General features: G+C 38.9%; 1 protein-coding gene across 5 annotated transcripts in view; it reads right to left on the bottom strand.

Annotated features, from left to right (window-relative positions):
• Nucleotides 1–17749, bottom strand: part of wnt5b (wingless-type MMTV integration site family, member 5b) — a 72008-nt gene that overhangs the window by 3874 nt on the left and 50385 nt on the right. For 4 of the 5 annotated variants that reach the window (XM_088405852.1, XM_088405851.1, XM_088405853.1 and 1 more), the window contains 4 exons: nt 17011–17141; nt 15571–15658; nt 15332–15491; nt 10385–10677 (listed from right to left, as the gene is read on the bottom strand). In XM_088405852.1, the coding sequence (XP_088261978.1) occupies nt 10385–10677; nt 15332–15491; nt 15571–15658; nt 17011–17108 (639 nt within the window). In that variant the 5' untranslated portion in view covers nt 17109–17141. Of the gene's footprint in view, nt 1–10384; nt 10678–15331; nt 15492–15570; nt 15659–17010; nt 17142–17284; nt 17312–17749 lie in introns of those variants that run through there. The other variant, XM_088405854.1, reaches the window with a different exon arrangement.

Raw genomic sequence — 17749 nt, 5'->3', positions numbered from 1 at the left:
ATTGCTCGTAAGGCGAGAGGTTTGATCGTAAGCGGAGGACAAAAATCTCCCTGATCCACGCTCGTAAGGCGAATTGTTCGTAAATCAGGGTGCTCGTAAGCCGGGGGCCGACTGTATATACATATATATATATACATATATATATATATACATATATACATATATATACATATATACATATATATATATATATATATATATATATATATATATATATATATATATATATATATATATATATATACAGTCGGCCCCCGGCTTACGAGCACCCTGATTTACGAACAATTCGCCTTACGAGCGTGGATCAGGGAGATTTTTGTATATATAAATGTATATATATATATATATATATATATATATATATATATATATATATATATATATATATATATACAGTATGTTTTAGTTTGAGAAAAGTTCTTGTTTAAGAAAATAAACAAATCAATTCTGCGGGTTGGTCTCTGCTCACCTTCGTCTCCACTCAGCTCAAGTCACGTCGCCCCAGAGGAAAATGTCATTTATCCTTTGTATATCCATGCTAATTATATTAACTGTACAGTAGATTATGGCACTAATTTTAAATATGTGTGTAAATTCGTGATGGTTTTAACTATGATTTCGCCACGCGTTGCCAGTCAATGTGTACGTACAATTGACCTCGCTTTGCTACATCAACAAAATCATCTGCTCACGCATCACACGGTAACGCTGATATGCTATTGCTCTTACAATGTCACAGTCACTGTTTCAATCACGGTGTCAGTCACGGAGATGCCGATATGCTATTGGTCGAACGCCTTCATCTAGCTTGAAGGCACAGCTAGTCGGGATGGAAGGAAGGAGAGAAAATCAGTCAAAAACGGAAGGAAGGAATGTTGTTAAGACTTTGCAAACTTTATCTATTAGACATGGCTTCGAAAATTGCTAGTGGCGGTAAAGGAAGAAGTAAGAGGATGATGACAATAGAAACCAAGCAGGAGATAATAAAAAAAAAAAATACGAAGGAGGCGCACGCCTGGCTCGTGAGTATGGCCGTAACCGCTCGGCAATCTTCTAAGGGCAAGACTTTCCTTGCCGGGGGACGGACCTCGATCGACAACAAAATGGAGAGGCTTCTTCTATTATGGATTAAAGAGAAGGAAATCACCGGTGATATGTTCTAGTTTGAGAAAAGTTCCCGTTTACGAAAATGAATAAATAAATTCTGCGGGTTGGTCTCTGCTCCCCTCTGCCTCCACCCAGCTCAAGTCACGTCGCCCCAAAGGTAAATGTCATTTTTCCTTTGTATATGTTATTTAATTTAACTGTACAGTAGATTATGTTACTCATTTTTAATATGTGTATAAAGTCGTGATGTTTTTACCTAAGGTATTTGCACGCGTTGCACGCATTCACTAATTAACATAGGTTTGGATTGCCCGTCATACGAGCAGTTCAAGTTACGAGCGTAGCCGCTGAACGGATTAAGTTCGTAACACGGGGGCCCACTGTACTTTCTATATTTTTTTATTTATGATGTTTTCTGATTGTATATATACAATGTATATATACATGTATATTTTATACAGTGATCCCTCGCTACTTCGCGCTTCGCCTATCGCGCCCTCAGTGCATCGCAGATTTTTTGAAAAAAAAAATAAAGAAAAAAAAATATATTGCGGATACGTGCCAGATAGGCAAGTTATCTATAAATTCACTTGTCACTGGCACTCTCTTTAGAAGTCAAACTACTACTGCAGTACACATGTTTACTTTAATCTTAAATGATTAAACCTTATACAGTAAATGTATTGGTATGCCCTCTATTTTCCGTGTCTTCCGTGTCTAGTCACATGCCTATGCATTTAGCACTTCCTCGGACGTCCGACTAGAGCAAGTAACAAGAAGCTTTACTCAAGAGTTGACACTTTAAATTCCAATTTATTACAAAGGGCAAGAGGATCCAAAAGCTTGCTTTAGTCTCTCCCATGTCTCTCCTGTAACCGCCTGTGTGCGCTCAGCTCAGCCCACACGCACACGTTACGAACATACTAGTAAGCACATTGATTGACAACTTTGTCTCTGGGAGCTGATCACGTGACTTGTAAGCGTGCCGAGAGCAAACGCACAGACCCGTCTGTGTGCCTACATAGACAGCAACAAAGAAATGCTCAGCTTTGGAAATTTGACTTTTACCTAGATTTCTTTTGTAATGAATTGAAATTTCAAGTGTATTGTTATGATATAAGAGACTTCACTTTATTTCGATGTCTGGGCAGCTGCTCATGAGGGTTCAAAAGATGGAAAGTGGTAGCTACTGTTCAGTTAGTGTATAAGGTTTAATCATTTAAGATTTAAGATTTATATGATTTAAATATGTGTACAGTACTGCAGTAATATTTGTCTTAAATAATATGTTTAGAATGAAGACTTTTCACATAAAAAAAATATATTCTTTTATGTGAATATATATATATATATATATATATATATATATATATATATATATATATATATATATATATATATATATATATATTCTGCGTGTGAGTGTGTAAAAACATGTGTGTGTGTGTAAATATATATATATATATATATATATATATATATATATATATATATATATATATATACATATATAGAGAGAGAGAGAGAGAGAGAGAGAGAGAGAGAGAGAGAGAGAGAGAGAGAGAGAGAGAGAGAGAGAGAGAGAGAGAGAGAGAGAGAGAGAGAGCGATGTGGCATGCCAGAAAAAAAAAAATCAAAACAGGAAATATTTATTTTTTTAATATATTTATGGCGATATCTACAATGGACTTTAGGGGGAGCGTGACCAGGCCTCTTGCGTTAACCCCCCCAAACACACCCCTGAAATAATCAGGCACACACATCATACCAAGGAGATCACTCATCACGCTTTGTGTTTTCTTTCGTGTTTGCTGCACACATAAAACTTTCTATGTTCTTACATGGGACTCACATCACTGCCTTTCCTCTCCTCGGGTTGCCTGATCCCAATTACCTTTTCACCTCTGTTAACCTCTAGACCCCGAACCCCCATGCAAACTCGCTCCTGTTGCCCCTTCTCCTTTCCTACCCAGCAGGCATAGCACTCGACACCCTGCAATCCCGCCATCCAACCTCCATTGGACAAACAATGACATTTTGTTAGGGCTTATGTTATACATTCTCAGCACAACCTGACTTCAACGGAGGCCGGATGATAATGTTTTTGCCTCCTATGTTAATAATTAAAGCCATTCTTTCAACATGACATTTTAATACAAACCTAGTTTGTATTTCATCCTATATATGAGCTGTTGCTGTGTGGGGGGGTGTTATAAGTATCACACTGTGCTATTTGATGGGACATGCCTGCTAGGCTCAGTGACACGGTCAGTCAAGCGTGATGGAGACACCATTTTGGCAGGAACAATAAGTTAGAAGTAGTGTGTGTGTAGGAAAGAAACACAGTCAATGTCCCACCTTTTTGTGTTCTTAAAACTACTATAGTTTTATCTTCTTGTATGTTGTGCAGAGACACAATGCTTGAATGAACACCTCAAAAAGTAACACGACGCAAATTGAACAAATATACCAAAACAGGTGAAAAACAGGACCACCCAAATTTTGGGGATCATTCATGAAATCCAAAAAGTTGGTTCAATCCCTTTTTGTAACAGTATTTTTGAGAGCAAGCACTGGTTTGTCAAAATTAACCCAAATAGGTTAAAAAAAGAATGAACCAAGAGTTTGGGTTTTTTATTTCACAAAAGAAAATTGGTCAAATGAATAAGCACCAAAACAACAGGGTCATTATTTTTTGTATGTGATTTGTTCATTTGAATCGCTTTTTGGGTTAAATAAATAACACAAAAAGTTGTGTCAGTTCCTGTTTGACCCACAAAAGGGTTATTTTTTACCCAGTTGCTTCTAGAGTTTGTAGATTTTGACCCTTTTATGCATTCAAAAGGGACAGACACAAACTTTGGGGTTATTTATTTGATCCCCAAAAATGAAAGAGGAAAGAGAAGAAAAAGTAGGGAGAGAAGGAGGAGGAGAAGAACAAGAATGAGAAGATGTAGAAAAAAAGGAGAAGAAAGAGAAGGTGAAAAGGAGATGGAGAAGAAGAAAGAAGAGGACAAGAGTAAGGGGAAGAAGAACAAGGAGAAGATGAAAAAATAAGAAGGAAGAGAAAGAGGAGGAGAAGGAGTATGAGAAGGAGGAGGAGAAGGGGGTGAAAGAGGAGATGAAGAACAAAGAAGGAAGGAGAAAATTAACTAAGAAAAGGAGATGGAGGAGGAAGAGGAGAAAGAGATGAAGGAGGAGAAGAACAAAGAGATGGAGAAGAAAGAGAAGGAGGTGAATGGTGGTGATGGAGGAGAAGAAAGAGGACAAGAGAAAGAAGGAGAACAAGAGGAAGAAGGTGGAGAAGGAGTATGAGGAGGAGGAGGAAGAGAAGGAGGTGAAAAAGGAGATGGGGAGAAAAAAGCAAGAAGAAGAACTAAGAAAGTTGAAGACAGAAGAAGGAAGAGAAGAAATATGAGGAGAAGGAGGTGAAAAAGGAGATGGAGAAGAAAAAAGAAAGGAGAAGAACTAAGAAAAGGAGATGAGGAAGGAGGAAAAGTAGCAGATGAAGGAGGAGGAGAATAACAAGGAGGAGAAGGAGAACAAGGAGAAGGAGATGGTGAAGAAAAATGGAGAATAGAAGAATGAGGTGAAAAGGAGATGGAGGAGAAGAAAGAGGGGGCGAGAGTAGGAAGGAAAAGGAGAGCAAGGAGAAGAAGATGGAGAAATAACGAGGAAGAGAAGGTTTAAGTAGATGGAGAAATAAGGAGGAAGAGAAGGAGTATGAGGAGGAGGAGAAGAAGGTGAAAAAGGAGATGGAGAACAAAAAAGAAGGAAGGACAAGAAGGAAGAGGAGGAGGGGTAGAAGAAGGAAGAACTAAGAAAAGGAGATGGAGGAGAAGAAAGAGGAGGATGGGAGTAAGAAATATGAGGAGAACAAGAAGAAGAAAATGGAGAAGAACTTAGATGGAAGAGAAGGAGAAGGAGGGATGGATGAGGTGATAAAGGAGATGAAGGAGAAAAAAAAGAAGGGAGAAGGAAGAGGTGGAGGAGGAAGGACTAAGAAAAGGAGATGAGACGAAGATGAAAGAAAAGGAGATGAGAAAAGGAAAAATAACTTGACTTTGTTTTAACTAACCACTTTGGCGCGCTAATGCTAATCACCATTGCTAACTGGCGAGCATAGGAAAATCTATATGTATAGAAGATAATAAATAATGAGTCACGTTCAGCTTTTATCACTTTTTTTCCCTTGATGATTACTCAACTCGGCTTGCTCACATTAAACAATTTTTTTCTTGCCTTCCACAATAATAATGTTCAACTTTTGAAGTTTGGTACCCAAAAATCCTGCCCATGAAAGACAAACGTGTTCTCAAGGGAGGTTTGGGAAGTTTAGTGTGTGTGTGTGTGTGTGTGTGTGTGTGAGAGACACAAGAGCTGCCTCATTTGGTTTGTGTCAAACGAAGACAGTCGTGCCCCGGTGTGTGTGTGCGTCAGTCTTTTAGAGTCGGGGGAGTGTGACGGAGGTCCACAGCTCACCCCGCATCTCTGTCTGCAGACGCTTGTTAACACACACACCTTCAAGCACACACACTTTGTCTGCTTTTGTGCACAAGTCAAATGAAGCCAACTGCTAACACCCATACACACACATTGCGGCACGCCCCTATCACCTCCGCACAAAAGCGCCGTGGTTTGCCTTGTTCAGCCGAGCAGGACCAGCGTGACCCCCCCCCCCCCCCCTTAAAAAAAAAACCCACCTCAGTTTTTTCCCCCCTCTTATGTTTCATCTTTCTTCGGATGGACAAGAAACAATCCAGGAAAAAAAAATGTGCATCTGTAAATATACATTAACATTTTGTTCTTAAAGGTTAGCCCTAAGGCAAATTAATTCAAAAGAAAAACTGTTTATTTATCTAATGAATAATCGTGTCACGTTGCCACCATCTGGGTCAACTTCAGCCCCCTACTGTCTTCGTTCAACGCTTCAATGAAGCGTTCATCTCGATAACTTTACGAAATGTTATCAAAAAAGTTTAGCGTAGACAAAAGTCAGTAAATTAGTCAGGTGATGCAAACATCATGTTTCATGAAAATAAGGAAACAGGTAGAGCACACTATTTAATTCTTAAATTATCCCCATTGTAAAGAAACGTTGATGCAATTATTTAGTAGAATAAAAAATATTTTGTATTTTTCAAAGTAGGTACTTTTTGCCCAGCTTTGCACGTTTTGGTATTTTCTGCGTCAGCCTTATGACTTGGAAGATGTTTTATGACTTTTATGACTTTAAAGCTGTTAATTTTAGATTTGTCAAATTAGAAACTTTTTGACAGATAGCATCTTGGCACACCTTGGTCAATTATCACTTAACTTTATGATGTGGGAAATGGTTTTTCATCTGAGAATGACTTTCAGTTCATAGCTGTTCAATTTAGATTCTTCAAAGTAAACCCTTCTTGTCCTGATATCATATTTGCACATTTTGGTATTTACTGTCAGCATGATGTGGATGATGCTTTATGACTTGGAATGACTTTACGATTATAGCTTTTCAACTTAGGTTCTTCAAAGTAGGCACTTTTTTGTGTAGATCAGTGGTCCCCAACCTTTTGATCACCACTGACCGGTCAACGCCTTAGATTTTTAATGCAGACGGGGGGGGGCTGCCTGCCCTAAAAACCACATCATCCTTCTCACTATGTATGTAATATCAACAGCGGCCAGAGGCGGCGCCAAAAGTTTCAATGTCGCAATCAAGTGGCCGAGACCATGCTAAATAAGCAAACGCTGCACATACCAGTTCTCGCTTCCGCTTTTCTACAAGCCAGGTGAGTGCTCTTGCTTGTCTCTGTTTTGTATTTAAAGCTCAGCTGGCCATATTGGAACGCTCCCGGTGACCGCAAAGCGGCCGCCATGATTCATTCCTGCCCCCAGCGTGAGCCGTTGAATGTTCCTGAAGTTGATGGGCTGTCGCGATGCAAAACGCGGAAAAGGTAAAAAAAAATGTAACTTCACGCGAAAGGCGAAATTTTGCTTCTCGTGACCGCGCGGAGCCATTCGTGTCGCTCCATTCGCGTCCATACATGCCCGACATGCATTCGCGCCCAGTCACGCAAACTCCATTGACTACAATACAAAACGCTCCGCTTTTTCGCCTCGTTCGCGTTCAGTGTGCGCGTACCATTAAACTAAATCATCTCCAAAACATTATTTCGGGTGCAGCCCACGCAGCCCGGTACCAGTTGATCCACGGACCGGTACCGGTCCGTGGACCGGGGGTTGGGGACCACTGGTCTAGATAACAGATTTGCACATCTTGATATTTTCTCTGTCAGCTCCAAGATGTGCATGATGGTTTATGAACTGTAATCACTTTCAGTTTATAGCTTTTCGATTTAGGTTCTTCAAAGTAGGCACTTTTTTGTCTGGGTAACAGCTTTGCACTTCTTGGTATTTTCTCAGTCAGCTTCAAGGTGTGAATAATGCTTTGTGACTGGAATGATTTTCAGTTCGTAAGTTTTTCAAATTAGATTTTTCAAAGTAGGCACTTGTGTCCAGATAACAGCTTTGCAGATCTTTGTATGGCCTGGATTGACTTTCAGTTCATTGCTTTTCAATTTAGATTCTTCAAAGTAGGTACCTTTTGTCTTAATAATAGCTTTGCACTTGGTATTTTCTCAGTAAGCTTCATGGTGTGGATGATGCTTAATGGCTGGAACAACTTTCATCAGTTCATTAGTTTTTCAATTTAGATGCTTCAAAGTAGGCACTTGTGTCCAGATAACAGCTTTACACATCTTGGTATATTCTAAGTCCGCCATATGATGCGAAAGATGTTTTATGAATTGAAATGACTAATATTTCATAGCTGTCAAATTTAGATTTGTCAAAGAAGGTAGTTTTTTGTCAGTTAGCATCTTTGCACATCTTGGTCAATTATCAGTTAGCTTTATGATGTGGATAATGCCTTTTGATCTGAGAATAGCTTTCAATCAGTAGATGGTCAGTTTAGATTTTTCAAAGTAGGCACCTTTAGCCACGCGACAGTTTTAAACATCTTGGTGTTTTATGATGAATGATTTACATTTCTCAGCTGTGTGTTTTCAGCTTGAATTTCATGACCTTGTAATGTGCTTGCATTTGAAGGTGTTTCGAAACTCTTGAATGTGGCTGTATCAAGTTGACTCACATGAACTCCTGTTTGGTGCCTGTCTGCACCAAAAAAAAAAGTTTTTTAAATTGCATTCACTATTTCTCCCATTCATGTTGATTTCAATTTTATTACCTGTATATGTTTAGCTAACACTCTTGTGGTAGATCCCCCATCCACTCTCTTACAGCCCCAGCGGGACTCTCATAGCACACAAGCTTACCAGGCCCTGACCTTTGACCTCAGCCACACACTCAAAACCAAGCTCATCGTCTCTCGCACAAATCAAACGAGGGAAGCGCGCGCGCACATGAAGCGCGCTGGGGCCTCTTGTCTTATGAACGGCTTCGACAAACACATTCTCCTTTTGCGCTGTCCGGCGCAAAGCGGCAAATGGACCTTTTACGAGGCTCTGCGTCAGTGGATATGGAGCCTAATCAAAGGTGAAAGGTTACTTTTAGTGCAGTTCTCAGGGCTTACCAAAAAACTCCAATTGTCCCTTGGAATTCAATATTCTCAGAAACGTCTGACAAAAATTGAACAAAATGCTGCCAGTTGGGTCAAAAATAACCTAAATTGGGTTAAATCAGGACCAACCCAACTTCAAAAAGAAGTACTAAAACCAAATAATTGGGTCAGTGCGTTTTTGATCCGATTTGGCTCACTTTTGAGTCAAGTGAAGTGCTTACGTTTATTTTTGTTTTTAAACCAACAGTTTTTACAACCCTAAATACACTTGGGTCAAAAATCACCAGAATTGGGTCAAGGAGGGACCTAACAAACTTATTGGGTTATACCGTTAACAAAAAGTCGTGTCAGTTCATTTTTGAGCATACAATTTCCAAGTGTAATTTTTAAAAATCCTACCTTATTTACACTAAAGCAATTGGGTCAAAAATAACCCCAAATTAGGGCTGTACGATTATGTTCAAAATAATAATCACAATTTTTTTTTTTTTTTGGTCAATATTGAAATCACGATTATTCATTATGTTTGGTCAAACATGTCTATTTAACTGTATTGCACTTTTGTTTAAACAAGCAGTATATAAACAAGGCTTGATACTCAAAAATAAGAATAACAAACTAAAATAAAGAGTACCAACCCAATATAGTATGTTATTCATTTAAGGCAAAATATAACCCAAATTGGGTCAAAAAGGGATCGACCTAACTTTTCAAGTTATTCATTCATTCATTCAACTCCTTCTGCTGGGTTAGTCTTTTATTTATGCAGTTTAGGTTATCGCTGAACAAACTTTTTTTCCAAGTGTTTTTTAGCCATGTTTTACACACCAAAAAATAGTTGAGTAAATAAAAATAACCCAAATTGGGTTCTTAAGGAGACAACCCAACATTTTAAGTTATTGATTTTGCCCAAGATGTTGGGTCTGTCCATTTTTGATCCAATTTGGTTTATATTTATAGCCAATCTGTTAAAGTAGATTTTTCTAACCAACAGTTTTATCACTCTAAATTGAGTTGAGTCAAAACTAACCCAAATTGGTTCAAAAAGAGATCACCCTAAGTTTTTAAGTTATTCATTTAACCCACACTGTTGGGTTAGGCTATTATAGATGCAGTTTGGGTTATCTCTGAACCAATAGCTTTTTTCAAGTGCAATTTTTTCAGCCCACGTTTTACACTCAAAAAACAGTTGTTAAAAAGGAAAAAAAAAAGGCCAAGAGGAAAACAACCCAACATTTTATGTTACTGATATTGCCCAAAATGTTGGTTCTGTCAATTTATGATACAATTGGTTTTTTGTTTTTTTGCCAGTGGATTTTTCTAACCAACATTCTTTTACTCTAAAAACAGTTGAGTCAAAAATGACCCAAAATAGGTCATAGGACACAAATTCTTTAAGTTATTCATGTGACCCAAAATGTTGGATCTGTACTCTTTTGATTCAATTTGAATTATTTTTGTCCCAACTGTTTTTAGAGTTTTGTTGGAATGCGTATTGACCGGGTGACCTAGCAAGACTCCAAGTGCAGTTCTACCATTTGGACCCTCCTAATAAATAACCATGACATACACTCACACAGAAATGGCAGCAGGTCAGGCAGTATGGGGCCACCTTGACTCGCCCACGCATTCCTGACTTACAAGGAGACGACACTCCAGATGTCTAAACTTGAAGCCTGACCAAATTGCTGGAAATTTTGCAACTGCAAATACCTGTCGTCCTGCTTCGTTATTCTGCAGGTTCATCAGAGTACGCGAGTGCTCCGGCGAGCCGCGGGGGAAGTTCTTCTCACGCTCTCGGGCATCCACGAATTCGCGGGCGAAGCGGTAGCCGTAGTGCACGTTGTCGCCGCAGCCGCCCCACAGCCAATCACGGGGCAAGTCCCGGGGCCGCGCCGCACGGCTGCAGCCGCACGTGGAAAGCTCACCCTCGCGGCACGCCCGGCTGATGGCGTTGACCACGCCGGCAGCACTGATGGCGTAGGTGAACGCCGTTTCCCGCGAGCCTGGACGAGTGGAAGGGATAACAATAAATCCATGCAACAAAAACACAAAAATAGTCCAAATTGGCTCTCAAAGGGATCAAACATGTTGGGTCAGTCATTTAACCCAAAAACATGAATAAACCACCCCAAAAATAAAATTGGGTCAGGGGTATGGTGTTATATTTGTGCCACAATTGTGAGCGCGCAAAAAAACATTTTGAGCATAGAAAATAAAACTGAGTGAGCAAAAACAGATTTTGAGAGCAGAAAAAAAACTATTGAGCACGTAATGATACGAGTTTGAGCGAACGTCCAAGGATTTTGAACACGGAAAAAGAAGTTGCTCGCTCAAAATTCCTTTTTGCTCGCTCGCGATAGCCCTCTCTCGCTCAACATCTCCCTCTCGCTCGCGATACTCCTCCCTCCCTCGCTCAACATCACGTTTGCTCAACATTGAGCTCTCACTCGCTCAAGTTCTCCTCTGCGTGCGCTCAGTTCTGCACACACGTTACGTTTGTGCCACAAAACCAGCCAATCAGCGCTTGTAAAAGCACATTGATTGACAGCTTGGTATCCAATGAGATTGGAACAAACACAACCAACCCAACAGATCATGAGAGTTGTTGATGTTAATCATTAAGCCAGCTAAATGCCTTAAGAGCGGATGAAAATACTCAGTATTCCAGATCGCAACGTGAAAAAAAACGTAAGCCAGGGATGCTGTAACCCAGGGGTCCACTGTATATGAATATACTGGACAAAGAAACAATCACAAGCGTCCAGTCATTCTTCATAGTAAATAAAATGCATGTATTTTAATTTTGTCTGTAGATGTATCGCACCACCTTTTGTGTTTATAAATAGGCACATTTTCAACTAAAAACAGAAGATGGATGACTAAAAATAGTCTGCGACCAAGACAAATATGTGCTGATCAACCAAACCATAGCTTGATGCTAACATATAATATGAAACACAAAAGATGTGCTGCTGTAAAAATATTGGGACGCCATGTTGGACTGCTCCAGTGTTTGAAGATTCAGGTTCCCCCACACCAAACTTTATGGCCCTTGCTTTGTTAGTGCCCCCTCCCCCTCATATTAAAGATCCCCAGATCCCACTTGAGAATACACAAAACAAGTCCTGCATGGCTCATTCATTGGACTTAATACACAAAGCACTTTGGAGATACTCAGGAAAACAACTACTCGAGAGGTACGAGGTTGAGTAGTGTGAAACTCAGCAATTTACATTCCAAGAGCAAACAACCTGCTGCTAATACTGGGCTCACTATTAGCATCTATCGGAATACAAGTAGTTACGTATGCACAGTATGGATATGTGAACCATAAAATATAAGGTGTTTACAATGAGAGTCTTTTTTATTAATATTAGCTTTTCAAGCCATATTTTTGGATCATTGCAGTGCTTCTCAACCAAAACAATTTGGCGAAGATTATTATTTATAAAATTCGTATGAGTTTACCGAAAACTGCATCCTTTATAACGTTGACACATGGAAAGAGCATATAAAAGCATATATAAAAAAAAATAAAATCAACATTTGTTAAATACTTTTTTGCAGCATTTATACAGGTTTAAGTCAGGGGTGTGAAACATACAGCCCGTTACAGGCCAGTTCTGGCCTGCAAATGGGTTTAATTCAACCCACGAGATGATTTTGTAAAATACAAAAATGAGCCGATTTTTTTTTAACAAAGGAAAAACTTGTTTTATGATTATTAGTAATGTTAATGTTCTATGATTAGCTCATTTACTGCCAATGACGGCTTTAGACATCAAGGGTCCATTTTTGCCGAGTTGGAAACGAATTAGTTAATTCTACTATAACTCACTGAATATGTATTGGGAAAAAAAACAATAAAAATGCATGACTTGCAGACTTATAATTGCCAAACTGTCGTTTTAAGGAGTACAATTTGACACATTCACTGCCAAAGACGGCTCTAGACGTCAAGGGCCCATTTTCGCTGGACTGGCAATGAATGGCAATGAGTTAATAGTGATGTTGTGCTTTTACTATTTTGGACAACAACAACAACAACAATAATAATAATAATAATAATAATCACATATATGTATATTTTGCTGCACAATTATTTGAATTTTAATCGTGATCAGGATATTGGCTGCCACGATTAATTAAGCGCATCCTGGGCGATATAAACATTGAAAAGGTCACGCACTTTTTTTGAGTCAAATCAAGCAATTTGCTATCCCACCACCAGGGAGCATTGTTTCCTAACTGCCAATGTTGGAAAGCCCGATCGACAAACAATTGGAATAAATTTGGTTTGTAATGACCGAAAATGACATTTTGACTGCTAATTGATTAAAAGTTGCCTAAAAGTAAATAATGTGTTTGGTTCTAGTAGGCTTATTTTTTTCATTCGTTTGTACTCAGCAAGCTGTGTTGCCCTGTGTGCCAGGTTTTTGCTATGTTTTGTGAATATGTTTTAATTAATATTTCTTTATTTCACTTTATTATTATCCATTTGCCCGCTGAAGGCAGCACGTATTAGCAAGCGCTATTATCGTGTTGGTAAATAAAGTGAAGCAGTAGCACCAAAAGTATCCTTAAAAAAAAAAAAAGAAAGCGACGTGAAATTTATGACGCAATCCACAAGCAAACTATCCGCGGCGCACATATGAATGCGCGCGTTGCCTAGTGGCTTTATTACAGTGTTCAAATGAGCCCAGCTCCGGATCTGCCGGCTCTGTGTCAGCTCATCGGCGCATTTCAAAAGAGCGTCGCCGGGGGGGGGGGGGGGGGGGGGGGGACAATGGAGCGACTAACACCTCCGTTTTAAAGGTGGACATAGACGGACTGTCAATAGAGACAGCGATGGGACCGAGACGGCGTCCATGCTTGCACCTTCGTCCGCTTGCCTCGGAGCGGATTTGACACGTACTTGTTGATGAGCGCGTTCCCACATTCCCCCGCTGGGAATGTCGACGCACTCGAAACGAAATCCAGAAACAGTTTTTTTGTTGTTGTTTTTTTTTTTTTTGCAATGAGCCATGCAGACACTTAACGGGCGGTTGCTGCTCGATTGTCTGTTCGTCTGCATTGTTTGCTCATTTTACTAGGGCAGTGGTTCTCAACCTTTTTTCAGTGATGTTCCCCCTGTGAAATATGTTTCCAGTACCCCTTAACCGGAACCGAGGTTCACAAAAAAATAATCAACATTAAGTGTTCTATTATCAAAAAGAAATAACTTAATTATGAGTAAATATTAGTCCAGAAAAAAAGAATCAAAATAAAATGTCATACCTGTTCTCAAAAAGAAATGAGAACTAATTATTTGTCCAAAGAAAAATATTAAACTGAAAGCATTCACTTCTGGGATTACAGCAGAGCTCTGTTCACAAAAAAAAATCATGAACTCATTAACAAATATTTGTCCACCCCCCAAAAAATCAACAAAAACAAATAATTATAAATAAATATTTGTCCACAGAAAAATATTGAACATAAAGCATCCTATTTTGGGATCGAGATCTGTTCCCAAAAACAAATGATCAACTTGACAGGTAATGAGAGGTGGCACGTGACAAGTTGGGTCAAACCATTCTAGTGTGGGGGAGAATCTGGGTATTTAAAAAAAATGAAATTGAATAACCTACTGAACATAACATTTGTTTTATGAACTCATATTTTCCTGAAACATTTAATTCAATCAATAATGATTTTAAAGGAATTTTGCATGTTTGTTTATTTTATTTCAAATCTCGAGTACCCCCTGGAGTTCATTCTAGTTCCCACAGGGGTACCCGTACCCCCAATTTGAGAATCAAAGTACTTGGGAAACAATAAAAATTTGACATACGAGCGGCTGTTAGGCGTCATTTACTGTTACTGAAGTAAATCAATTAGTATATATGATCATTGTGAAATGCATTCATGGAGTTGATGCTTCACCCTCTGGTTGGTGTAAGAAAATTTACTAAAACTTTTAATAAGTGGGTCAAAAATAACCTAAAATGGGTGAAAAAAAACAACAATAACAAAAAAACTCAAGTTTGAGTGATAGATTTAACCCCAAATGTTCATGAGACAAAAGGGTTGTTTTTTACAAGCTACTTATTTTTAATGGTACAAAACAACCCAATTTGGGGTTTAGCCCAATTAATCATTTACTCCACAAAAGTTGGGTCATAATGAATAGCCCAACATTGGGTTGACCCAAGTTTTTAAGATGAATGAAAACCTAAAAAGTTGTGCCAGTCTCAAGCAGTGTCTTGTTGATCCAACTGTTATTGAGTGAGATATCTTAAGGCACACCTCCATACAAAAACTTGCAAAAACGTATTACTAATAAAATAATGATCTTTAATTTATAGAAATAACAATCAAAATGCACGTCTGTGCTTCCGAAATGGGGTTATGTGGCTGACAGATCCACCAAAAAATGGATAAAAAAAAAATTCTTAAGTTACCGCACCCAATAATACGCACCCATACTTTTGGCCTTCATTTTTGGGAAAGTGCGTCCAAAATGTTTGAGAACCCCTGATCAACTGTGATGTCATTTTTAGTTGACAGCTAGTGGCAAAATAACTGCTCCCTTGAGATGGATTTTGCTGCTTAATGCAGTATTAAACATAAATATTATCCTTAAACCAACAAAGATCTTTACTTTATGGCCCTTACCAATTTGCATGACACGTCCAAAGACGGACGTGTTGTCAACCGTGCTGCAGTTCCACCTCCTTTGCCGGAACTGGTACTGGCACTCCTTGATGCCCGTCTTGGCGCCGTCTCCGATGTACATCATATGATCCTGGTAGAGCTGGCAGAGCTTCCTTTGACCCTGAGGGAAGGGGGGTAATTCAAGAAATTCCTCCAGAATGTGAAACAACAGGAAGTTACACAAACACACAGGAAGTTACCTGGGAGAGTCCAGACAGCTGACTGCACAGCGGCTGAGCACCGATGATGTACATTTCCGGCCTCTGAATAGGGGTCAGCGCCATAGACCTGGCCCAATTATGACTATTATTACTGACTGGTTATTGCATCATTTGGAATATTTTATATGACTGGATGTGAGAGGTCACACGACAGTGGCAGACTAGTGTTTTATAGGTGAACGTTTGCTTTGTAAGTCAAGGACGAGTGTGGACATTTGAAGGGCCCATGGGGGTCGAGCAACCCCCTTTTTCCAATCGTGAGCCATTTGGGGCTCCCTCAGGGTAAATATTGTGACAGAGCCCTAACATTTGTTCTGATGAAAAGTGCACCCTTCACCTCCATTTGTATTTTGGGGCATCTAAAATGGCCAATTGAGTTGGAACAACTTTAAAATGTGAATTATTGACATTTTACCTAAAAACAATTTGTTGAGTTTCAAGTTAACAAAACAAGCGATAATTCATAAATATTACCAAACAGTTTGTTATTTAGTACCCTTCACCTCCAATGATAAAAAAGACAATTTGTATTTTGGAGTATCTGAATCAGTCATTTAAGTTGGAATAACTTTAGATAAATATGAATTTGACATTTATAGAAAAAAGGTAGCAACATTGTTTGGCTTGAAACAATTGGCCGAGTTGTTAGCCAATTTTCGCGTTAGAAAAACAAGATATATTGTGGAATGACCAACGTTTAGCAAACATTTAGTACCCTTTACTTCCAGCAGTAAAAAAGAAAATCAATGTAATAATTTTAAACATATAAATTATTGACATTTATAGTAACATATAAGCACAACGATGTTTGCATCAAGACAATTTACTGAGTTGCAAGTGAATTTTGACATTACCAAAACAATTTGTGTATTGTAGAATTACCAAAATGTACCAAAATCGTGGTCATTTGGTACCCATCACTCACAAAAATAAAAAAGACCATTTGTGTTTGACATTTAAAACAGATATTTAATTTATGATAAGTTTAAAAATATAAATTATTGATATTTATATTGGCAAGGTAGCGCAACTGTTTGCTTTGAAAATAAATTCTGAGTTCTTAGCTAATTTGGCAAAACAATTAGCAAAACAAACAATAATGTAGGATTACCAAAGTTGACCAAACATTTTGTCAAAGAGTCCCCTTACCCCAAACTCAGCAATAACAAAAACATTTATTTGTGGGCTTCTATAATATTCTATATATCTGTATGTTTGTTAAAAAAAAAAAAAAAAAAAAAACAGAGACGACAGCTAATAATCAAATTTTGAAATCAAAAGACGCGTAAAATGTGTGCGCAAACCCGTGCGCAATTCTCGTACTTTAATCCTTACGCGACAAGACCTACGTTCACTCATCAAACACCATTTATTGGAGCAGTAAAAGCGCAATAAAAGGCATACAAAAGACTTACTCACCACCATGAGTTGGCGTCCACTAACAATTGCGAGGTTCCGGTTAGGAGGGCGACCAGCAACAGGAACAAATGCCGAACCCCGAACCCCTTGGAGCCCATGATTCGGTGCCCGGTTCCGGGGAAAGTGCTCCGCTGTTGAGACATGTGCACGATTGTGATTCTTTGAAAGTAGTCCAGCGAGCACAATCATAGAAAATAAGTAAATAAATAAAATTATTTTGATTAAAAAAACAAAACAAAAAACTGCCAAAATAAGTCAAGGGCAACTCTGCAACCTTAAAATGGAAGAATCGAAGGAGAGAGAGGCGATCAAGACCTTAAAGTGGAATTCTTGATCAAATGTAAATACACATAAATAAATGAAGCAATCAATATTAAGTGCAATGTTTCTGACGAAATGAAAAATAAAACAGATCCCTCCAGGTCCTGTCTATCGTCTCTCCCGAATCCTGTTCTGTCTCACCCCCTTTTCACCTCTGAAATAACCCCCTCCCACCCTATACGACCCCCCCCAGCTTTACGACCTGGCGGATGCATAGTGGAACGAAGGTCTGAAAATTCAAAACTGTTGTGGGTTAGGGTTTCATGTTTGTCCGATCAACTTAACACGTTTATTCCCGTAAGGCCTGTGTCACAAATTGCGTAACTCAGATGCCTCAAATGATGTCTTACATCAAACATTTTCATGCTTTTTTTCTTTGCATAATATCGCACACTTAACATGTTGGGTGTGTGCTGTT

The sequence above is a fragment of the Hippichthys cyanospilos genome, chromosome 22, assembly GCF_059441005.1.
Source record: "Hippichthys cyanospilos isolate Australia breed blue-spotted pipefish chromosome 22, RoL_Hcya_1.0, whole genome shotgun sequence".
Classification (NCBI taxonomy): Eukaryota; Metazoa; Chordata; class Actinopteri; order Syngnathiformes; family Syngnathidae; genus Hippichthys; species Hippichthys cyanospilos.
Note: the sequence above shows the minus strand (reverse complement) of the source record. Positions and strands in the feature narration are given on the sequence as shown.